The sequence below is a fragment of the Lathyrus oleraceus genome, chromosome 7 (genome assembly GCF_024323335.1).
Source record: "Lathyrus oleraceus cultivar Zhongwan6 chromosome 7, CAAS_Psat_ZW6_1.0, whole genome shotgun sequence".
NCBI classification, from domain to species: domain Eukaryota; kingdom Viridiplantae; phylum Streptophyta; class Magnoliopsida; order Fabales; family Fabaceae; genus Lathyrus; species Lathyrus oleraceus.
In genome coordinates this window covers 545,662,552-545,679,497 of record NC_066585.1, presented here as the reverse complement: position 1 = coordinate 545,679,497, position 16,946 = coordinate 545,662,552, and the positions used below count along the sequence as shown (strand labels likewise).

The following is a 16,946-nucleotide window of genomic DNA, read 5'->3' as shown; positions in this document are numbered from 1 at the left end:
TCCCCAAAAATGTTTCAATGCTTCATTGTTTGAATTTCTTTGAGGACTTCTTAAACTATCACTTTCAAATGAAACCCTTCCATCTACTATACTATTATATATCACAACTTCACTTCACATGGGTCATATAAACATTGCAGTAAACAAAAGAAAAAACTCAAAGTTGAATAAATATATAACTCAAGAAACCAATATATAAATTGTCATGAACAAACCACCATTAGAAGATAAATCAACATGTCTGTGTTTACAAAGTTAAACATCAAAATAAGGTTGAGAATCAAACTCTCATCATGAAATCACAACAAATTGGCGTTGAACAATTATAGAGCTCCAAGCTTTTGTAGTTGCAACACATGATTATCTATAGAGAATAATTGAGCAGTATTTAGAGCAGTGTGTAAAAGCAACTAACAGTACTAGACCATGGGAAGTAAACCAACCAATACTCATAATCCTAAGCATGAGACAAACTTTGAGCAAGAAACACAATCACAAAGTTCAACATAAAAGTTACAGCACAACAACTACCAAAGCAATGCAACATGTGATATGCATTTCCTTCCCCTAATACTCCTAAACTACCAAAGCAATGCAACATGTGATATGCATTTCCTTCCCCTAATACTCCTAAACTGCAGCAAATACCCAAACCAATCCAATACAATGGATATACTCAAACACAACCCAGCACCAGGGCCGTCTTTGAGGAGGCGGAATACCTCACAGGGCCCAAATTTTAATACGGTTAAACCGTGACTAAAAATGGCCTCACAAAATATTTGTCACTGTTAAACTATTAAAAAAATAGAACTTCTATCTGTTCTGCTACAGCTAAATCGTGACTAACCTACATAAGACTTTCAAAAACTTAAGACAAAGCACCCTTAACAATCTGCCACGGCACTACAAGCAGTACGCTCACACTAGCAGCAAAACATGAGAATGAGTAAAATAATCAAAGACACTTGCTTCAACCCATGGATCAAACCAAAAACCAGCATCACTCCCACCTCCAACTACCTCTTTCAAATTTCCTGTGAGCCACCCCTCCACATCAGAACCGGTAAATATTCAACTGATAAAATGCTAAGAGGCATTTGACCAAAATAAACTAATCTTCATAAGAGCATTCACATGAAGTCCAATTAAAATATACATCCAATGTTATCATGTATACATCCAATTTGCATCCATTTAAATATTCTGCAGCAATTTTACTTGTTATATGCGCTTCAAACTTAAATGCATAACAAAAGGTATTATGCTAATGTCTAGCTATATCTTCAAACTGAAAATTATAATTGTGAAACTTACTGAATATTGATGCAGAAATCATAACAAATAATACTGAAAAGTAAGAAGGTGAGAATTCAGTGGAAGCAATAATCAACTAGTTCATATATAGTGTCAAAAAATCTTGTCCCGAAAATTGTTTCAATGCTTCTTGTTTCAATAGATCAGACATAAAAAGAATGTGTTTTCTACAAGGAAACTCATGGAAGGCTTCTAATTCAAAGAACAACTTCAGTTCACCTGGAGTCATATACCATAGTTTAAAATTCTGTTCTGCAACCGCAATATTGATGATGCGATAGTTTCTGCAACCGCATCAAACTGCAATTGTGGTGTAATTTAAAATCACGTGTTAAGCCGCATTAAGAACCGCATCAGACAACTCCACCCATGTCTCTCCAACAAGTATTTCCATCAACATTCAAAATTTGAGAACCCAAAAACTCAATTTACATAATGAAAAATATTAAGATCAAGTGTTTTTCAATAGTGTATTTTCAAACATCTCCCAATCAAAATTCACAATGCAACGGTCACAATGTGCATCGCAACACCCGCAATCGCAACACCAGCAATCGCAACACCAGCAGGCCGCAAATTAAAACCATGATATAAACATTGCAGTAAATAAAAGAAAAACTCAAACTTAGAAGATAAATCGATACATATATTGTCATGAACAAACCACCATTAGAAGATAAATCAACATGCCTATGTTAAAAAGTGAAACATCAAAAGTAAAGTTGAGAATGAAACTCTCATCATGCTCAAGCCACTACCAACGCATATCTACTCTTGGCAACTTCTTGGCAACCCAACTACTCATAATGAACTCTTCAAGAAGCACACAACACTCCCACATATGATGATAAAACGTGTCACTGATATGATTATTACCAGACAAATTAATCTTGCGGAGTTTCGGAAATTTCAACAACTGATTCTCCTCCAGCACAAAATCAGAAACCCTAGAAACAACGGGATAAGTGAGATTGAGTTCTTCTAGTAAAGGGAAACAATAAGCAATGAAAAGAAGATGATTCTTGTTGATAAAAGGCATTCTGGAGCATGAGAAATAGGTCAAATTCTTCATCGTTTTGGACAAAGCTAGTAATCCATTCACCGGCATGTTGTTGCAGGATAAGGATCGTAAGTCATAGGGAAGAGCGGCGATTTGGATGAGAAGAGCGTCGATGTTAATGGTATGGGGTAAGAGAGTGAGATCGAGGGATGTGAGGTTAGGGAAGCGGTGGAAGAGATTTGGAAGGAAACGGAAGGCGGGATAGGTGATTGTGAGGGAGAGTCGGAGACGGTTTGTGATGGAGAGGAACTGTTTGGAGACGGTGGTGAGAGGCTGGAGAGTGCGGTGGTGGCCGCCGTTGAGGAATTTGAAGATGCATTCCCATAAATCATCGGGTAAATATGAAGATGAATCTTTTGGTGCTGTCATTGTATTTGGTAGATTGGATTTGGATGCTGCTGCTGCTGCCATTGTTAGAGAGTAACCTAATTCATAAGGTGTGAAGACTGAAGACGAATTCCTAACTTTTTTTTAAATAGAAAACATATGTGTTTTCTTATAAACAATGTCATAAACCTTTTTATAAGTTTTCATAAACAAATCTCACAAAATTTAAGCTATTAATTAAGCTCATATAAGTCAATGTAAATAAATTTTTAATGTGATTGATCTTTTAATTTTTTTAGTTTATATAAACATTAATGAAATTACTTATTTATATATATTCTAATGAATTATACTTTTAATTAGGCTAACACATCAATCAATGACATATAAAAAGGTTATGCTCAAATCTAAAAACAAGTTTATATCAGGCTACAAGTCACACTAAGGTTTTGATATTTTAACATGTTAGACTTAGATTTGACAAAGTCTATCTCGGTCTAGTCTATTCATGCTAGGAATTCGAGGTAAGGATGAGAATTTAGTTCAATAATAGGCGTATGATGAAGGGTAGAGTGAAGGGACCCTTAACCTTCTATAGGGTTTGTTTTTCCTCTAAATTATGATGAATATTGATGAAAATTAATGATAATTTTGTTTTTATATGTCATGATGTGAATTGTAATTTTGTGTGATAACATATTGTTGTGTTCTTGAAATCAATGGAGTTCATGATTGTATTTGTTTAATTATTTGATTTGATGATAGATTGATGAGTATGTGATGAGTTATAGTGATAAATTGGCATATTGTGTTAGCAACTCTATTTTGGTGTTAGGGATTTATAACTCTTATATGTTTTAGAGTTGGGTTGGTATGCCTAGGTGTTAAGGGTTATTACTATGTTGATGGTCTGACACAAGTAATAATATTAGTGAGTTGCTCAATTGATGAATTTTGAGAGTTATGAAGATTTTGTGAAATCAGATGTTGATTGATAGGTTTAGAGTGAAATAACAGTAGGTAATTAACATATAATAATAGACTTTCAAAATAAGCTATTTTGATATGTTAGCGGATGTTTATGATAGGTCTAAGTTGAGAAAAAATGAGTTTAAAAGTGAAATCCACGTAAGGAAATCGCAGGAAAAGGCACAAGAGTATTGACCAACTTGTTTCGGGCATATCTTAAGCACTGTAAGTTCATTTGAGGCCCCGTCATGTGCATCAGAAAGCTAACACGGTAATATTTATATCTTAGTAGAGAAATTGGCTCTATCAGTGCTACAACAGTAGCGGTTTTCTGGTTTCTATACCATAAATGTTAGCGATTTCAATCATGCGTTAGTCAGCTTGTTTAATGTGTAACTATAGTCTCGTGAATCCGTTTGAGATGAGGTCAGTTGTGTTGGAAAGAGGGTTTATGCTATTTTCAATTGAAAATTTTCATAATTTTCTCATAAGTATATAACTTTTGGCGCTATTTTGAAGTTAGGCAAAATATTTTGCCCGATGCGAGTACCCGTTCTTGTGGTTTGATTAAATTGAACCAATTGGTGTATTAAGTCCTGAAATAAAATTCATATTTTTAAAATAGACTCTCTAAGCTTTCCAGAACATATTCCTTTGCTTGTTTCTGACTCTGTTTCGTATTTTATATAATTATTTGAATATGATTGTGTAAGTGGTGATGTGAATATGCTATCGTATGAGTATGAATTGATGTATTATACGTGATGAGTGTAATTGATGTGTTGTGGTATGTTGTTAAGTTAAATATGAGTTGCATTTATGTGAATTAATAACTTCATTGACGTTGAATTATTATATACGTTGGAAATGTCTTACTATGTTGAGTATGGTGATCGATGTGGTTATAGTGATATTGTTCGTGTTGTTGCAGTTGATGTGATAATGTTGATGTGATTAGGAGATGAATTGTTATACTTATAATGATAACATGTTGAGTTGAGATATGTAGTTTCGATGCGAAACTATCTTGTTGATGTTTTATGGGAAATTATGCGATTGATGTGATAATGTTTGTCTTGTTGAGTTGTTGTGATGTTGCATTCATTCATTCATGCATCATGAGTTGTCGTTATTGTGAAATAGGTGATTACATATTTTGATGTTGATGACCGGTAATTGTCCCATGCTTGATGTTGTGGCTTGGAGCTCGGTGTGGGGTTCATGGTTTGCCGAGTGAAGCCCATGGGTTCGTAGTTGATTGAGACCCGATTCATAATTGGAACTAGTGTTGAGATCGATACGACATGCATATGAGTCTGTTGATGTTGTTGAGAGTCACATTTTCATATTGATATTATATTATTATAAAGTGGGTGAAACGTGAATACATGTGATGTGGTTTATAGTAGATTATGTTTGAATTGTATTGTATTTAATATATTATAATTGTTTGTGCACCATTAAATTATTTGAATGTTTTTCTCACCCCTTCTGCTTGAATGTTTCCTTTACATGAGCATTGTACAGATACTCATTAGTTGCATTGCTGAAGTAAGTAGATGATAACTTTTGGAGATACTCATTTAGTTTATCGCTTTTACTATTGGTGCCTTGCTCTGATCATGTAACATCAGGTTCAGGGATAAACGCTTGAATTGATTCTTATATTGTTTATGTTTAAATTTGAGACTATTTATGTTGTTTTGATTTTCTAAGTTGTTTTGAGTTGATTGTTATGAACCTATTTTGCTTATGTTGTGAAGTTAACGTTTATGAGAATAGATATTTTGAGTTGCAATCTTGTTAATTAATTGATTTATTAATGATTCTGCTACGATGACACCTTAAACATCAGATGAGTTATATGTCATATAAACATCCCAAGTGCAGATCATATGAGGTTGATGTCATGTAAACATCTCAGGTATAAATGTTTGTATTAAAATATTCTATTGTAACCCATGTTACATAGCAGAATATGTGTTTGATGCGAGTGACACCCTATATGATTGTAATTTCTATTAAAATTATGCGTTAAAATTGTATGTGGGGTTTAGGGTGTTACATAGTGGTATCAAAGCAGGTTGATCTGTCTAGCCAGGTTGTTAATTATGTTGTTCCCTAGTTTGCAATATGAGTGTGAAAACACTATCGATGCTTGTTTTGTTTCCCATTTGCAGGCTGGGAATGAAACAAGTGGGGGATAAGCGCCTACTTATCTTGGATGTTCTAATTGTGGAGAGCTTGGACATCATATTACTGCATGCGAGAGTATAATGTTGGCTAGTTCAATTGTTTTGAGAATGTTGTATTTTTCCTGAACCTGAAGAGATGTCGGATTCGAGGATAGTGTCGGTTAGCAAATGGTGTGATCCTTGAATGAAGGTGGTCAAGTGTTCTCTTTGTTAGCTTCCTTGTGAGGGGGAAGGCAATGTTTTGGCTAGAAATGATCCAATGGTGTATTGAGTATCCTGACTTGTTCCCTAAGGATGTGTACGATTTATATCTTGTTGGAACAAGTTAAAGTTATTCTTGTAATGAATTGGTTGAAGTTAAACCAAGTGGTTACCAATTGTCTTTATAAGTTGGTGTAGTGAGCCACCGATTGCAAGAGCTTAAGTGATGTCGAAGTTGTGTTGTTCCCGATACTAAAGATGTTGTGGATTCGAGATTCCTGTCTGCCGGTCAAGTTGATATGTTTTTAGGGATAATGACCAAGTATTGTTGATGTTTGATTCTCTAAGAGTAGAAAGCAATGTGGCGGCTAGTGTTATGCCAAATGTGTGTGATTATTGATATTTTCCTGAAGATATCTACAACTTGCCTCTAGAGCGTGAATCTGAGTGTGGTGGGGGTGAAAAGTTAATGTTTGTATTAGCTAAGCAAATAAGAGAGTATGTGAAGGATAGGGCGCAAATGTTTGTGATGTTAGCTTCGTTGTAAGCCATAGGCAAGAGAGTAGTTCGTTATCTTCCTGCAAGGTGTGAATTTCTAGAAGTGGCTCCTAAAGACATCATTGATTTTCCGCCAGAGTGCAAAATGGAGTTTTTTATAGACTTAGTACCTGATACTAGTCTGGTGTCGATAGCTATTTATAGGATGTATACTTTAGAGTGGGTGAGCTGAAGAAGAAACTGGAAGATTTGCTTGAGAACAAGTTTGTTTGTCTGAGTGTTTCGTTGTGGGATGTACCAGTGTTGTTAGTGAAGAAGAAGGACGGTAATATGAGTCAATGTTCGGAACATAAGAGAATTGTATTGCAGACATTGAACGAGAACCAATTGTATGCAAAGTTTTCCAAGTGTGAGTTATGGTTATTATAAGTGAGTTTCATTGGTCATATGATTTCTAGTGGTCGTATAGTTGTGGATCCATCGAAGATAGATATTGTGTTACAATGGGAGATTTTGAAGTCTTTCATTGAGATTAAAAGTTTTCTTGGATTGACTGGTTACTACAAGAAGTTTATTGAAGGTTTTCCGAAGTTAACATTTTCGTTGACTCGGTGGACTCGAAATGGTCAAGCCTATATTTGGGATATGCTTTGTGAAGAGAGTTTCCAAGAACTCAATAAGAAGTTAGCGTTTGCCCAATTTTGATTTTGCTGAATCAAAGTGAGTCCTTTGTTATATTATGATGCTTCAAAGATGGATCTGGGAGGTGTGTTTATGCAGAATGGACAAGTTATGGCTTATGCTTCGAGGAAGTTTAGAGTTTATGAAATGAATTATCCTACGCATGATCTTGAGTTGGCAGTAGTGGTATTCGTGTTAAACATTTGGAGGCACTACCTATTTGGCTCCAAATTTGAAGTGTTTAGTGATCACCAGAGTTTGAAATATGTATTTGATCAGATGTGTTAAATATGAGGCAGAAGAGATGACTTGAATTACTAAAGGATTGTGATTTTGATTTGAGTTACCATTCGGGTAAAGCTAATATTTCAGCTGATGCAATGAGTAGGGAGTCCTTACACATGTCGATGCTTATGGTTTGAGAGTTAGAAATGATTGAGCAATTCAAAGATATGAGTTTATTGTGTGAAGAAACTCATAACAAAGTGAAGTTGGGTATGTTGAAGCTGACGACTGGTATCCTTTAAAAGACCATTAAGAGTCAAATATCTGATTTGAATTTGATAGATCGTCTCATGTTAATCCGTCAGATATCTGATTTGAATTTGCTAAATTTGTGTATTCGTGTTTGATTTTCCAGAAGTCGAAGATTGAGCTTTAGAAGTCGTTAGGTCTGATGCAACCGTTGAATACTCCAGAGTGGAAATCAGATAGCGTTTTTATGAACTTTGTGAGGCTGCGTGGTATACCTTTGAGTATTGTTCTGGATAGGTATTCGAGATTTAGATCAATATTTTGGGAGAGTTTTTAAGTTATGTTTGGAACTAAGCTGAAGTTGAGTTCCACTTACCATCCGCAAAAAGATGGTCAGACTGAGAGGATTATTCAATCGTTGGAGGACTTGTTAAAGGCTTGCGTACTTGAACAAGAAAGTTCTTGTGATAGCTTTTATCATTGATTAAGTTTACATACCACCACAATTTTCATTTGAGTATTGGAATGACACTATTTGAGACATTGTATGGTAGGAGGTGTATGACGCCTTTGTGTTGGTATGATTTAGGATAAGGTGTTGTAATTGAACCTGAGATTATCCAATAGACCATAGAGAAGATCAAAGTGATTCATGGGAAGATGGAAGCTTCTCAGAGTCGCCAAAATAGTTATCATGATAGAAGAAGGAAAGCACTTGAGTTCCAAGGGGTAGACTGTGCATTTTTTGGGAGTTACTACGGTAACCGGTGTTGGTTGAGCTTTGAAGTCTCGAAAGCTCACTCCGCATTTTATTGGTCCTTACCAGATTCTACAGAGGATAGGGGAGGTGACCTATCAGATTACCTTGCCACCATTGCTTGCTAATCTACATAATGTGTTTCATGTGTCTCAATCGAGGATATACATTTCAGATTCGTCTCATGTGGTCCAAGTGGATGATGTGCATGTGAGTGATAACCTGACTATCGAGACATCACCCATGAGGATAGAGGATTGAGAGGTGAAGCAATTTCGTGGAAAAGATATTACCTTGGTGAAGGTAGCTTGGGGAGGACCAGGTGGTGGAAACATGACTCGGGAGCTTGAGGGGCAGATTAAAGAGTCGTATTCGACTCTGTTGCATAAGAATTTTCCGAGGGAGAAAATTATTTAAGTGGGAGAGAGTTGCAACACCCCATTTTTAGTAAATTATTTTACTTAATTTAATTATAATTTTTGCGTATTTATTTGATTTAGTTTATGTTTGCGGTTAAACAAATGTGGGTGAAAGGAAGAGTGTGTGACTTGATATTAGGGTGTGGGGGTAATTAGAGATTGATAGAATAATTTAAATTTTATTTTATTAACTAAAATAACGATTCACTTAAATTATTTAAATAAAATAAAAGAGAAAATAGGTGAATAGAGGAATAGAGGAATTAAGGGAAATATTGAACTTATGATGAGTAATTGATGGCAAGATAGGCATTATGAAAAAATATTAAGGTTAAGATGAGGATAGTCTAATGAGGGAACTAGGTTTTTAGAGAATTGTAAAGGAATAGAGTTTACAATACATATTCTGTGAGAAAAAAGGCAACAAGAGCAATTGGGAATGATAAAGCTTAGAGAGAGAAAATCACCATTATTGAGGAGTTTAGAATGCTTGGTGGAAATACAATGTAAGAGTGGGAATTTGGTTCAATAATAGAGGTACAATGAAGTGTAGAGTGGAGGGACCCTTAACTTCCTATAAGGTTTGTTCTTCCTCTAAGTTGTGATGAATGTTAATGGAAATTTAATGATAATTATGTTTTTATATGCCATGGTGTGAATTACAATTTTCTATGTTGACATATTATTGTTGTGTTCTTGAAATCAATGGAATTCATGATTGTATATGTTAAATTGTTTGATTTGATGATAGATTAATGTTAATGTGATGATCTATGGTGGTAAATTGATCTATTGTGCTAGCAACTCGTAAATAAGCTATTTTGGTGTTGAAGATTTGTTATGTTAGAGTTGTCAGAGTTATTACTTGAGTAACTCTGATATGTTTTAGAGTTATGTTGGTATGCATTGCTGTTAAAGATTATCGCTCTCTTGATGGTCTGACACAAGTAATAATAATATTGAGTTACTCTATTAATGATTTTGAGAGTTATGAGGATTTTGTGAAATTAAATGTTGATTGATAGGTTTATAGTGAAATAACAGTAGGTAATTGACCTATAATAATAGATGTTTGAAATAAGCTATTTTGACATGTTAGGGGATGTTTAGGATATGTCTAAGTTATAAAAGAATGAGTTTAAGAGTGAAATTTTTTGTAAGGAAATCACATGAAAACACATGAGAGTATTGATCAACTTGTTTCAAGCATATCTTGAGCTCCGTAAGTTCGCTTAAGGCCCCGTTAGTTACGTTATAAAGCTAACGCAATAATATTTATGTATAAATGGAGAAATTATGTCTATAAATGCTACAACAGTAGCGGTCTGTCTCGATAAATGTTTGCAATTTCGGTCATGCGTTGGTAAGCTTATTTCAAGTGTAACTGGAGTCTCGTGAGTCTGTTTGAGATGATGTCAGTAGCATTAGAAAGAGGATTTAATGATATTTTTAACTAGAAATGTTCAAATTTTTCTCATAAGTATATAGGTTTTGGCATTTTGAAGTCAGGCGAAACATTATGCCAGATGTGAGTACCCGTTCTTGTGGTTTGACTAAACTGAATCGATTGATATATTAAGTCCTGAAATAAGAATCACATAGACTCTCTAAGATTTCTAGAACATATTCATTTGCTTGGTTCCGACTCCGTTTCGTATTTTAAATAATTATTTAAATATGTTTGTGTTGATTGTGTTAGTGGTGTTGTCGATATGCTAACGTATGATATGAAATGATGTATTATACGTAATGAGTGTAATTGATATGTCATGGTGTGTTGTTGAGTTAAAGATGAGTTGCATGTATATGAATTAATAATTTCATTGAAGTTGAATTACTATATGTGTTGGAAATGTGTTACTATTTTAAGTATGATGATCGATGGGGTTATAGTGATAATGTTTATGTTGTTGCAATTGTTATGATAATATTGATGTGATTATGAGATGAATTGTTATACTTATAATCATAACATGTTAAGTTGAAATGTGTAGTTTCAATGTGAAACTATCCTGTTGATGTTGTATAGGAAATTATGCGGTTGATGTGATACCGTATGTATTATTGAGTTGTTGTGATGATGCATACATTCATCCATGCATCATAAGTTATCGTTGTTGTGAAAGAGGCAATTACATGTTTTGATGTTGGTGACCGGTAATTATCCCAAAATTAATGTTGTAGCTTGGAGCTCGGTGTAGGGCTTAATATTTGCTGGGTGAAGCCCATGGGTTCGTAGTTGATTGGGACTCGGTTCCTAATTAGAACTATTGTTGAGATCGGTACCACATGCATATGAGTCTGTTGATGTTGTTGAAAGTCACATTTGCATATTGATTGTGTATTATTATGAAGTGAGTGAAAGTTGAATACATGTGTTGTGGTGCATAGTGAATTATGTTTGAGCTGTATTGTATTTAATCTACTATGATTGTTTATGCACCGTTAAATTATTTGAATGTATTTCTCACTCCTTTTGTTTAAATGTTTCCTTTACATGGAGATCGTGCAGATACTCAGGAGTAGCATTGCTGAAGTAAGTAGAAGATAGCTCCTGGAGTTACTTCTTTAGTTTAACGCTTTGACTATTGGTGTTTTGCTTTGATCATGTAACATCGGGTTGAAGGATAAACACTTAAATTGATTCTTATATCGTTTATGTTTGAATTTGAGACTATTTATGTTGTTGAGATTGTCTAAGTTATTTTGAGTTGTCTGTTATGAACTCCTTTTACTTATGTTATGAAGTTAACATTTAGGAGAATAGACATTGTGAATTGCAATATTATTGATTAATTGCTTTATTAATGATTCTGCTGCGATGACACCTTAACCATCAAATGAGTTCGATGTCGTGTAAACATCTCAAGTACAAATGAAATGAGTTTGAATGTCATGTTAACATCCCAGGTGCAAATGTATGTATTAAACTATTTTGTTGTAACCTGTGTTATGGAGCAGGTTATGCGTTTGATGCGAGTGACACCTTATGTGATCATAGTTTCTATTAAAATTATGCGCTGAAATTGTTAGCGGGGTTTAGGGTGTTACATCTTACGTTGATTAATAGTTAAGATATCAGACTATTGGATAATGCACTAATCTCATGATGTTGAGATCGAAAGAAGATACGAATGAGAGCAACACGTGATAATATCAATATCCGAGTAGGTGAACATATTTTTGACCTATGGATGTGCATTATAAATATGTAATGATGAAACTAACCCCCAATAATTTTTATTTCTGTTAACACTGGAATCTCTATTTTTTCTATCTTTTTTTTAATGTTATTTACTTTCATGTATCACAACCAATACACAATCCTTTTCACTACTTAAAATCTTAAAAACTATTGAACGGTCTTTAAAATCGCTAGTCTATGTTGATACGGTAATTGTAAAACTTGTTTTTCTTGCAAATGTAACAACATCCCAGGGTTAAATCATCATTCATAACATTAGAATGTCTCATATGCTTCTCCCTCCAACAGACACCTGGAGACGTGTCTCAGGGTCACCTGCTTATGGAAAGCCCGCCTCTTGCTTGAGGGACTTAACTAGTGTCTCGCATGAGAGACTCAAATAGTGCCTTGCCCGGGGGACTCAACTAGTGTCTTGCTTGAGAAATTCAACTATTGTCTCGCCTAAGGGACTTAACTAGTGTCTCACCTGAGGGACTCAACTGATGTCTCGTCTGAGAGATTCAACTAATGTCTCGCTTGGGATATTCAACTAATGTCTCACATGAGGAACCCAACTAATATCTCTCATGAGAGACTCCACTAAATGTTTCACATGAAAAGTCCAAATTTAAAATGTCTCACTTCTTAAAAATGTCCCACTTTCGATCCCCCTATAGAGTTTTCGAATGAGGAACGAGGAAACTAAATCACTTCGCCCCTATATGTGTGAGAATGTCTTCAAAGGTGACGTGGGGGTTTCAATCGCCTCTTTATATAATCAATCGCCTATTTCTTAGATATCTCATTTTCCTTTGAGATTAGTCATCCGTCTTGGTAATTGGTGAGTGATGTGTTCTCATTCTGTAACGACATGGGAGGTAGATCACATTCCTCTAAATATAAGGAAACAAATTATCCATTCCCGGAGTGATTTCTATTTTCAAGGAAGTCTTGGATTCAGTCCCAATGTGACTATAAGTACTCTAACACCATGATTAAAGACAACTTAACTCAAATACAAAATACATATATTATGAGTTTCTCACCCTTATGCGAGCTAGTTCTTCATCCCACATTAAACTTTAAAATCTATGACAACCTTTAATTACTAGAAATTGTCACACATTTATACTTTTAACGAGTGACATATATAAATGCAATACATATAAACACATACCATATTTATTTAATAAAATTCAACATATTTTCTTATACACGTCTAAATTTTCAATTTTTTTATTATAAAAATATTTATTTTTTATTAAAGGTTAATATATTATAAGTCAAATTTACCTAATAATGCATGTCTTAATTTCTCTATTTTATATTACAATACACAAAAACAAACCACCACCTAATCTATCTAATACTACAACATACATTTCCATCAATAATGCACCTAATCTATCTAATACAATATATTTAGTCAACATTGCAAATAAAATATGTTTAGTCAATGTAAATTAGTAGTTTACACCAACATTAATGGTAGTAGTTATTTTAAAAATACAGTTAAAAAATAAACTTCCCTCATATATAAAATAAAATTTATTAAAGTATATCAATGGTTAAAATACTTCCACTTGCAATAATTTTATTCATTTTTATTTTCTTCATTTTGAGAGAGAGAGAGAAAGAAGAGAAAGAAGTCGAAGAAGAAGAAGAATCCAAAAGCAATCCCATCTCTTCTGCGTGTCGTTGCACATCAGAACTGAAGGGAGAGAGAGAAACCCATCGGTTTCACAAATTAATGAAGAATTTCACACCGACACTATCGATTTCCACCTCTTAAAGGTTCCTTCTTCTTTTTGATTTCACAATTTTGCATCAATTTTGATGTGTTTTTCATCAATTTTTGATTTTTTTTTGTTGATTTGTTAGGGTTGCTTTGGAATCGGGTTACGTCTTCTTCGTTTCTCTTCGATTTCCTTTGTGGGAGATCTAATTTGGTTAGGTTTTTTTGGGGTGTTTCGGAAGTTACATGCATATGGGGTACGTTTTCTGAATCTGATCATGGTTTTAGAAAGTTTAGTTCTTTTTGCCTTTTTTTACTTCGATTACCTTTTGTATCTTTATGGGTGTTGCTGTTTTCTCCTGTATTGATTGATGACATGTTTGCTTGTTTTCCCTCTTTTTTCCCTCTTGATTTACATGATTGTTTAAATTTAATGAAAATGATTCTATTTAATATGGGTTATGGTGTTCAATACCTGCATTTCTGTTTGTGGAATAGAGGATAGGAAGCTGTGTGTATGTGTTTTGGGATTAATTACTAGGTGTATGTTCGGTTCTATGGTGAGAAAGTAGATTTTAAGTGATGGATTTTTGTGATATTGATCTTGGTGTATGTTTTGTTTAGCTTTTGGAAGAGTCAAAAACAAAGAATTGATTTTGAAATGATTTTGAGGTGTTTGATTCTTCTAAAGTAGAATTGGTTCTGCCTCCAGAATTCATTCTCCTTGAAGCTAGAATTTATTTATGTTTGTAAATTGATTCTGCAGAATTGATTCCAATAAGCTATAGTGCAGCGTTGCTATGGCGATTATTTGGAGAGTAGGGTTCATTCAAATTTCGATATGCTATAGTGCAGCGCTGCTATGGCGATTATTTGGAGAGTAGGGTTCATTCGAATTCCGATATGCTATAGCACAGCGCTGCTATGGCGCGATTATTTGAAAATATTTTGTACAAAATAACGTATTGCAAAACAATAGCCAATCGTTCAAATTCAGCTATGGTTATTTGTCAACACTGGTGTTTGTTTTAGGAAATAATGACATATATATGATTATAATTATGATGTGGTACATAACAGAAATTAATGTGATTTGTAACAGAGCAGTGGTTGTGTTGGATGCTATAAAAGGCCCGTACTAGTTACTACTGTGGAAGCACCGTCGAAAGGGGTTATAATAGTAGGCAAGCCAGTGGATAAACCTAGTACATCGGAGGATTTCTGGACCACCAGCACGCATGATATGGACAACAGTGCTGTTCAATCACAAGGAAGTATATCTTCAACCAGTCTAACTAACCAAGCTGTCGTTCCTCATGGCAGTTCTTCCAACAACCCGCCTGAGTTTGTAAATCATGGTATTCTTCATTGCTTTTGTTGTGCACATAATTTACTAAAGCATTTTGTATTTTTATGTTGTTTTTTGTTATCCTGGAATTTGAAAAATAAAAGGGAATGTTTTGGACTTGCATAGTGGTAACTGAATGCGACTATGTTCCCTTTTGCCCACTGAATCTTCATTCTAATCTCATGTTAGTTATCTTTGTATTATATATCAAGCTTCATGGAAATTGCTGGCCAGTTTTGCATTTTGTTGTCTTATTTATATCCCGGTGATTGTCTCCGAACCTATATTAAGTTGTGACAAAATTTTGGAAGATAAGATAGTAGCAGGCATATTAGTTATCTTACTTTTGAGTATATTTATGAAAATATTTTTGGCTGCAGGTCTAATTCTATGGAATCAGACTCGACAGCGTTGGGTTGGAAATAAAAAGTCCGAGAATAAAACACAACAATTGCGAGAACCTAAATTGAGGTGAATAACATCCTTGCCGTTGGATTAATTCTATTGGAAAAAACTTGTTATTTCTGTAATTTGATTTGTGTCAGGATTACTGCAAACACATTTTTCTGTAAGCTTTTATTATTTTCTTTCACACGTCTAATTTTATCCCAAAAGACATTATAGTCAGCCTGTTATACATTTTCTTTAAGCTGTTTCATGTTGGCGTGCGTGTTGTGAAACTATTCTAATAGGTTAATAAAGATATGAACTTCTGTGTTGATCTTGTCAGAACAACTTATTCTCTGTGCGTTGCCAATTTTTTTTGGCTTTGCAGTTGGAATGCAACATACGAAAGTTTACTGACAAACAACAAGCCATTCCGTCAGCCCATCCCCCTTGCTGTAAGCATCTATTTCTGAAGAATAAGCCATTAATTTAATCTCTATATGGATGGTTTATTCGCTTGTTTAACAACCATGTATGCAATTATGATTGAAAAATAATGTTGTGATTGTCTGCTTCTATGAAAACTGATTAATAGGAAATGGTAGATTTTCTTGTGGACGTTTGGGAACAGGATGGCCTGTATGACTGAGCCGATGAAGGTTGAGGAAGTGCAGTTTCGTTTGTTTGATCCTTGAAATAATTTTAGATCTTGCTTCTTTAGAAACAGGAGGAAGGGGACTGAATGAATATGTTGCAGAGTTTGTATATCAATTGTTATATGCCAAAGAGTGTAATTTCTCTCAGCAGGCGTTAAGATGATTGTATTCTACTTTATTTAATTGATTGCCGTTTCCTCTCTGGTATCCATAAGAGGCAAGTTTTGAAAAGCTCCTTTTGTTGACTGCATGGTTGCTGCACTTCCATTTCCTGTGTTTTTCTGTCAAATTTGACCAAAAATATGTAGGAAATGGATTTCTGACTTGGTTTTCATATTCATGAAACATGACATTTAAAATTCATATTTCTAGAAACTTTATCTCAAAAACCATATTATATTATATACTTCAAAATTTAAACAATATAGCATGTATGAATCACAACTACTGTGTTAATACATCTGAAATGGTATGTTTTTTCATTTTTGTTTCTGACTTAATTATTTAACTTCTCACCCACCCAAATAACTTGATGGAGAGTTTTGCTGGTTCTTCCAGTTTGAAGGTGTAATTGGGCGAGGTTATCCAATATTGACTTTTTTATAACTACTCACTAGTATATTGATTATGCACAATTTTTTTTTACACCATACATAACCTTAAATTCATTTTTTTTGGAATTTTAATCTAACTAATAAAAGGTATACACAATTTAAAAAGAGAAGCCTTAATTTGAGT

General features: G+C 34.2%; 2 protein-coding genes across 4 annotated transcripts; one reads left to right on the top strand and one right to left on the bottom strand.

Moving 5' to 3' along the window:
• Window positions 1-2,071: 2,071 nt before the first annotated feature.
• LOC127104924 (F-box protein At1g47056) lies at window positions 2,072-2,788 on the bottom strand. The gene has a single exon (XM_051042062.1). It carries the CDS (start codon window positions 2,786-2,788, stop codon window positions 2,072-2,074), a length of 717 nt encoding a protein of 238 aa, XP_050898019.1.
• Window positions 2,789-13,665: 10,877 nt separating this feature from the next.
• Window positions 13,666-16,439, top strand: LOC127100552 (uncharacterized). Of its 3 annotated transcripts, XM_051037777.1 has the most exons (6): window positions 13,666-13,876; window positions 13,964-14,074; window positions 14,920-15,175; window positions 15,546-15,636; window positions 15,941-16,007; window positions 16,148-16,439. In XM_051037777.1, the coding sequence occupies exons 3-6, from the start codon at window positions 15,061-15,063 to the stop codon at window positions 16,199-16,201; spliced, it is 327 nt and encodes a 108-aa protein (XP_050893734.1). In that variant the 5' UTR covers window positions 13,666-13,876; window positions 13,964-14,074; window positions 14,920-15,060; the 3' UTR covers window positions 16,202-16,439. The 3 variants fall into 3 exon arrangements, with proteins under 3 accessions (XP_050893734.1, XP_050893733.1, XP_050893732.1); XM_051037776.1 differs by lacking the exon at window positions 13,666-13,876 and having other exon boundaries at window positions 13,958-14,074; window positions 14,925-15,175; XM_051037775.1 differs by lacking the exon at window positions 13,666-13,876 and having other exon boundaries at window positions 13,958-14,074; window positions 14,925-15,175; window positions 15,896-16,007.
• The last annotated feature ends 507 nt before the right edge of the window (window positions 16,440-16,946 follow it).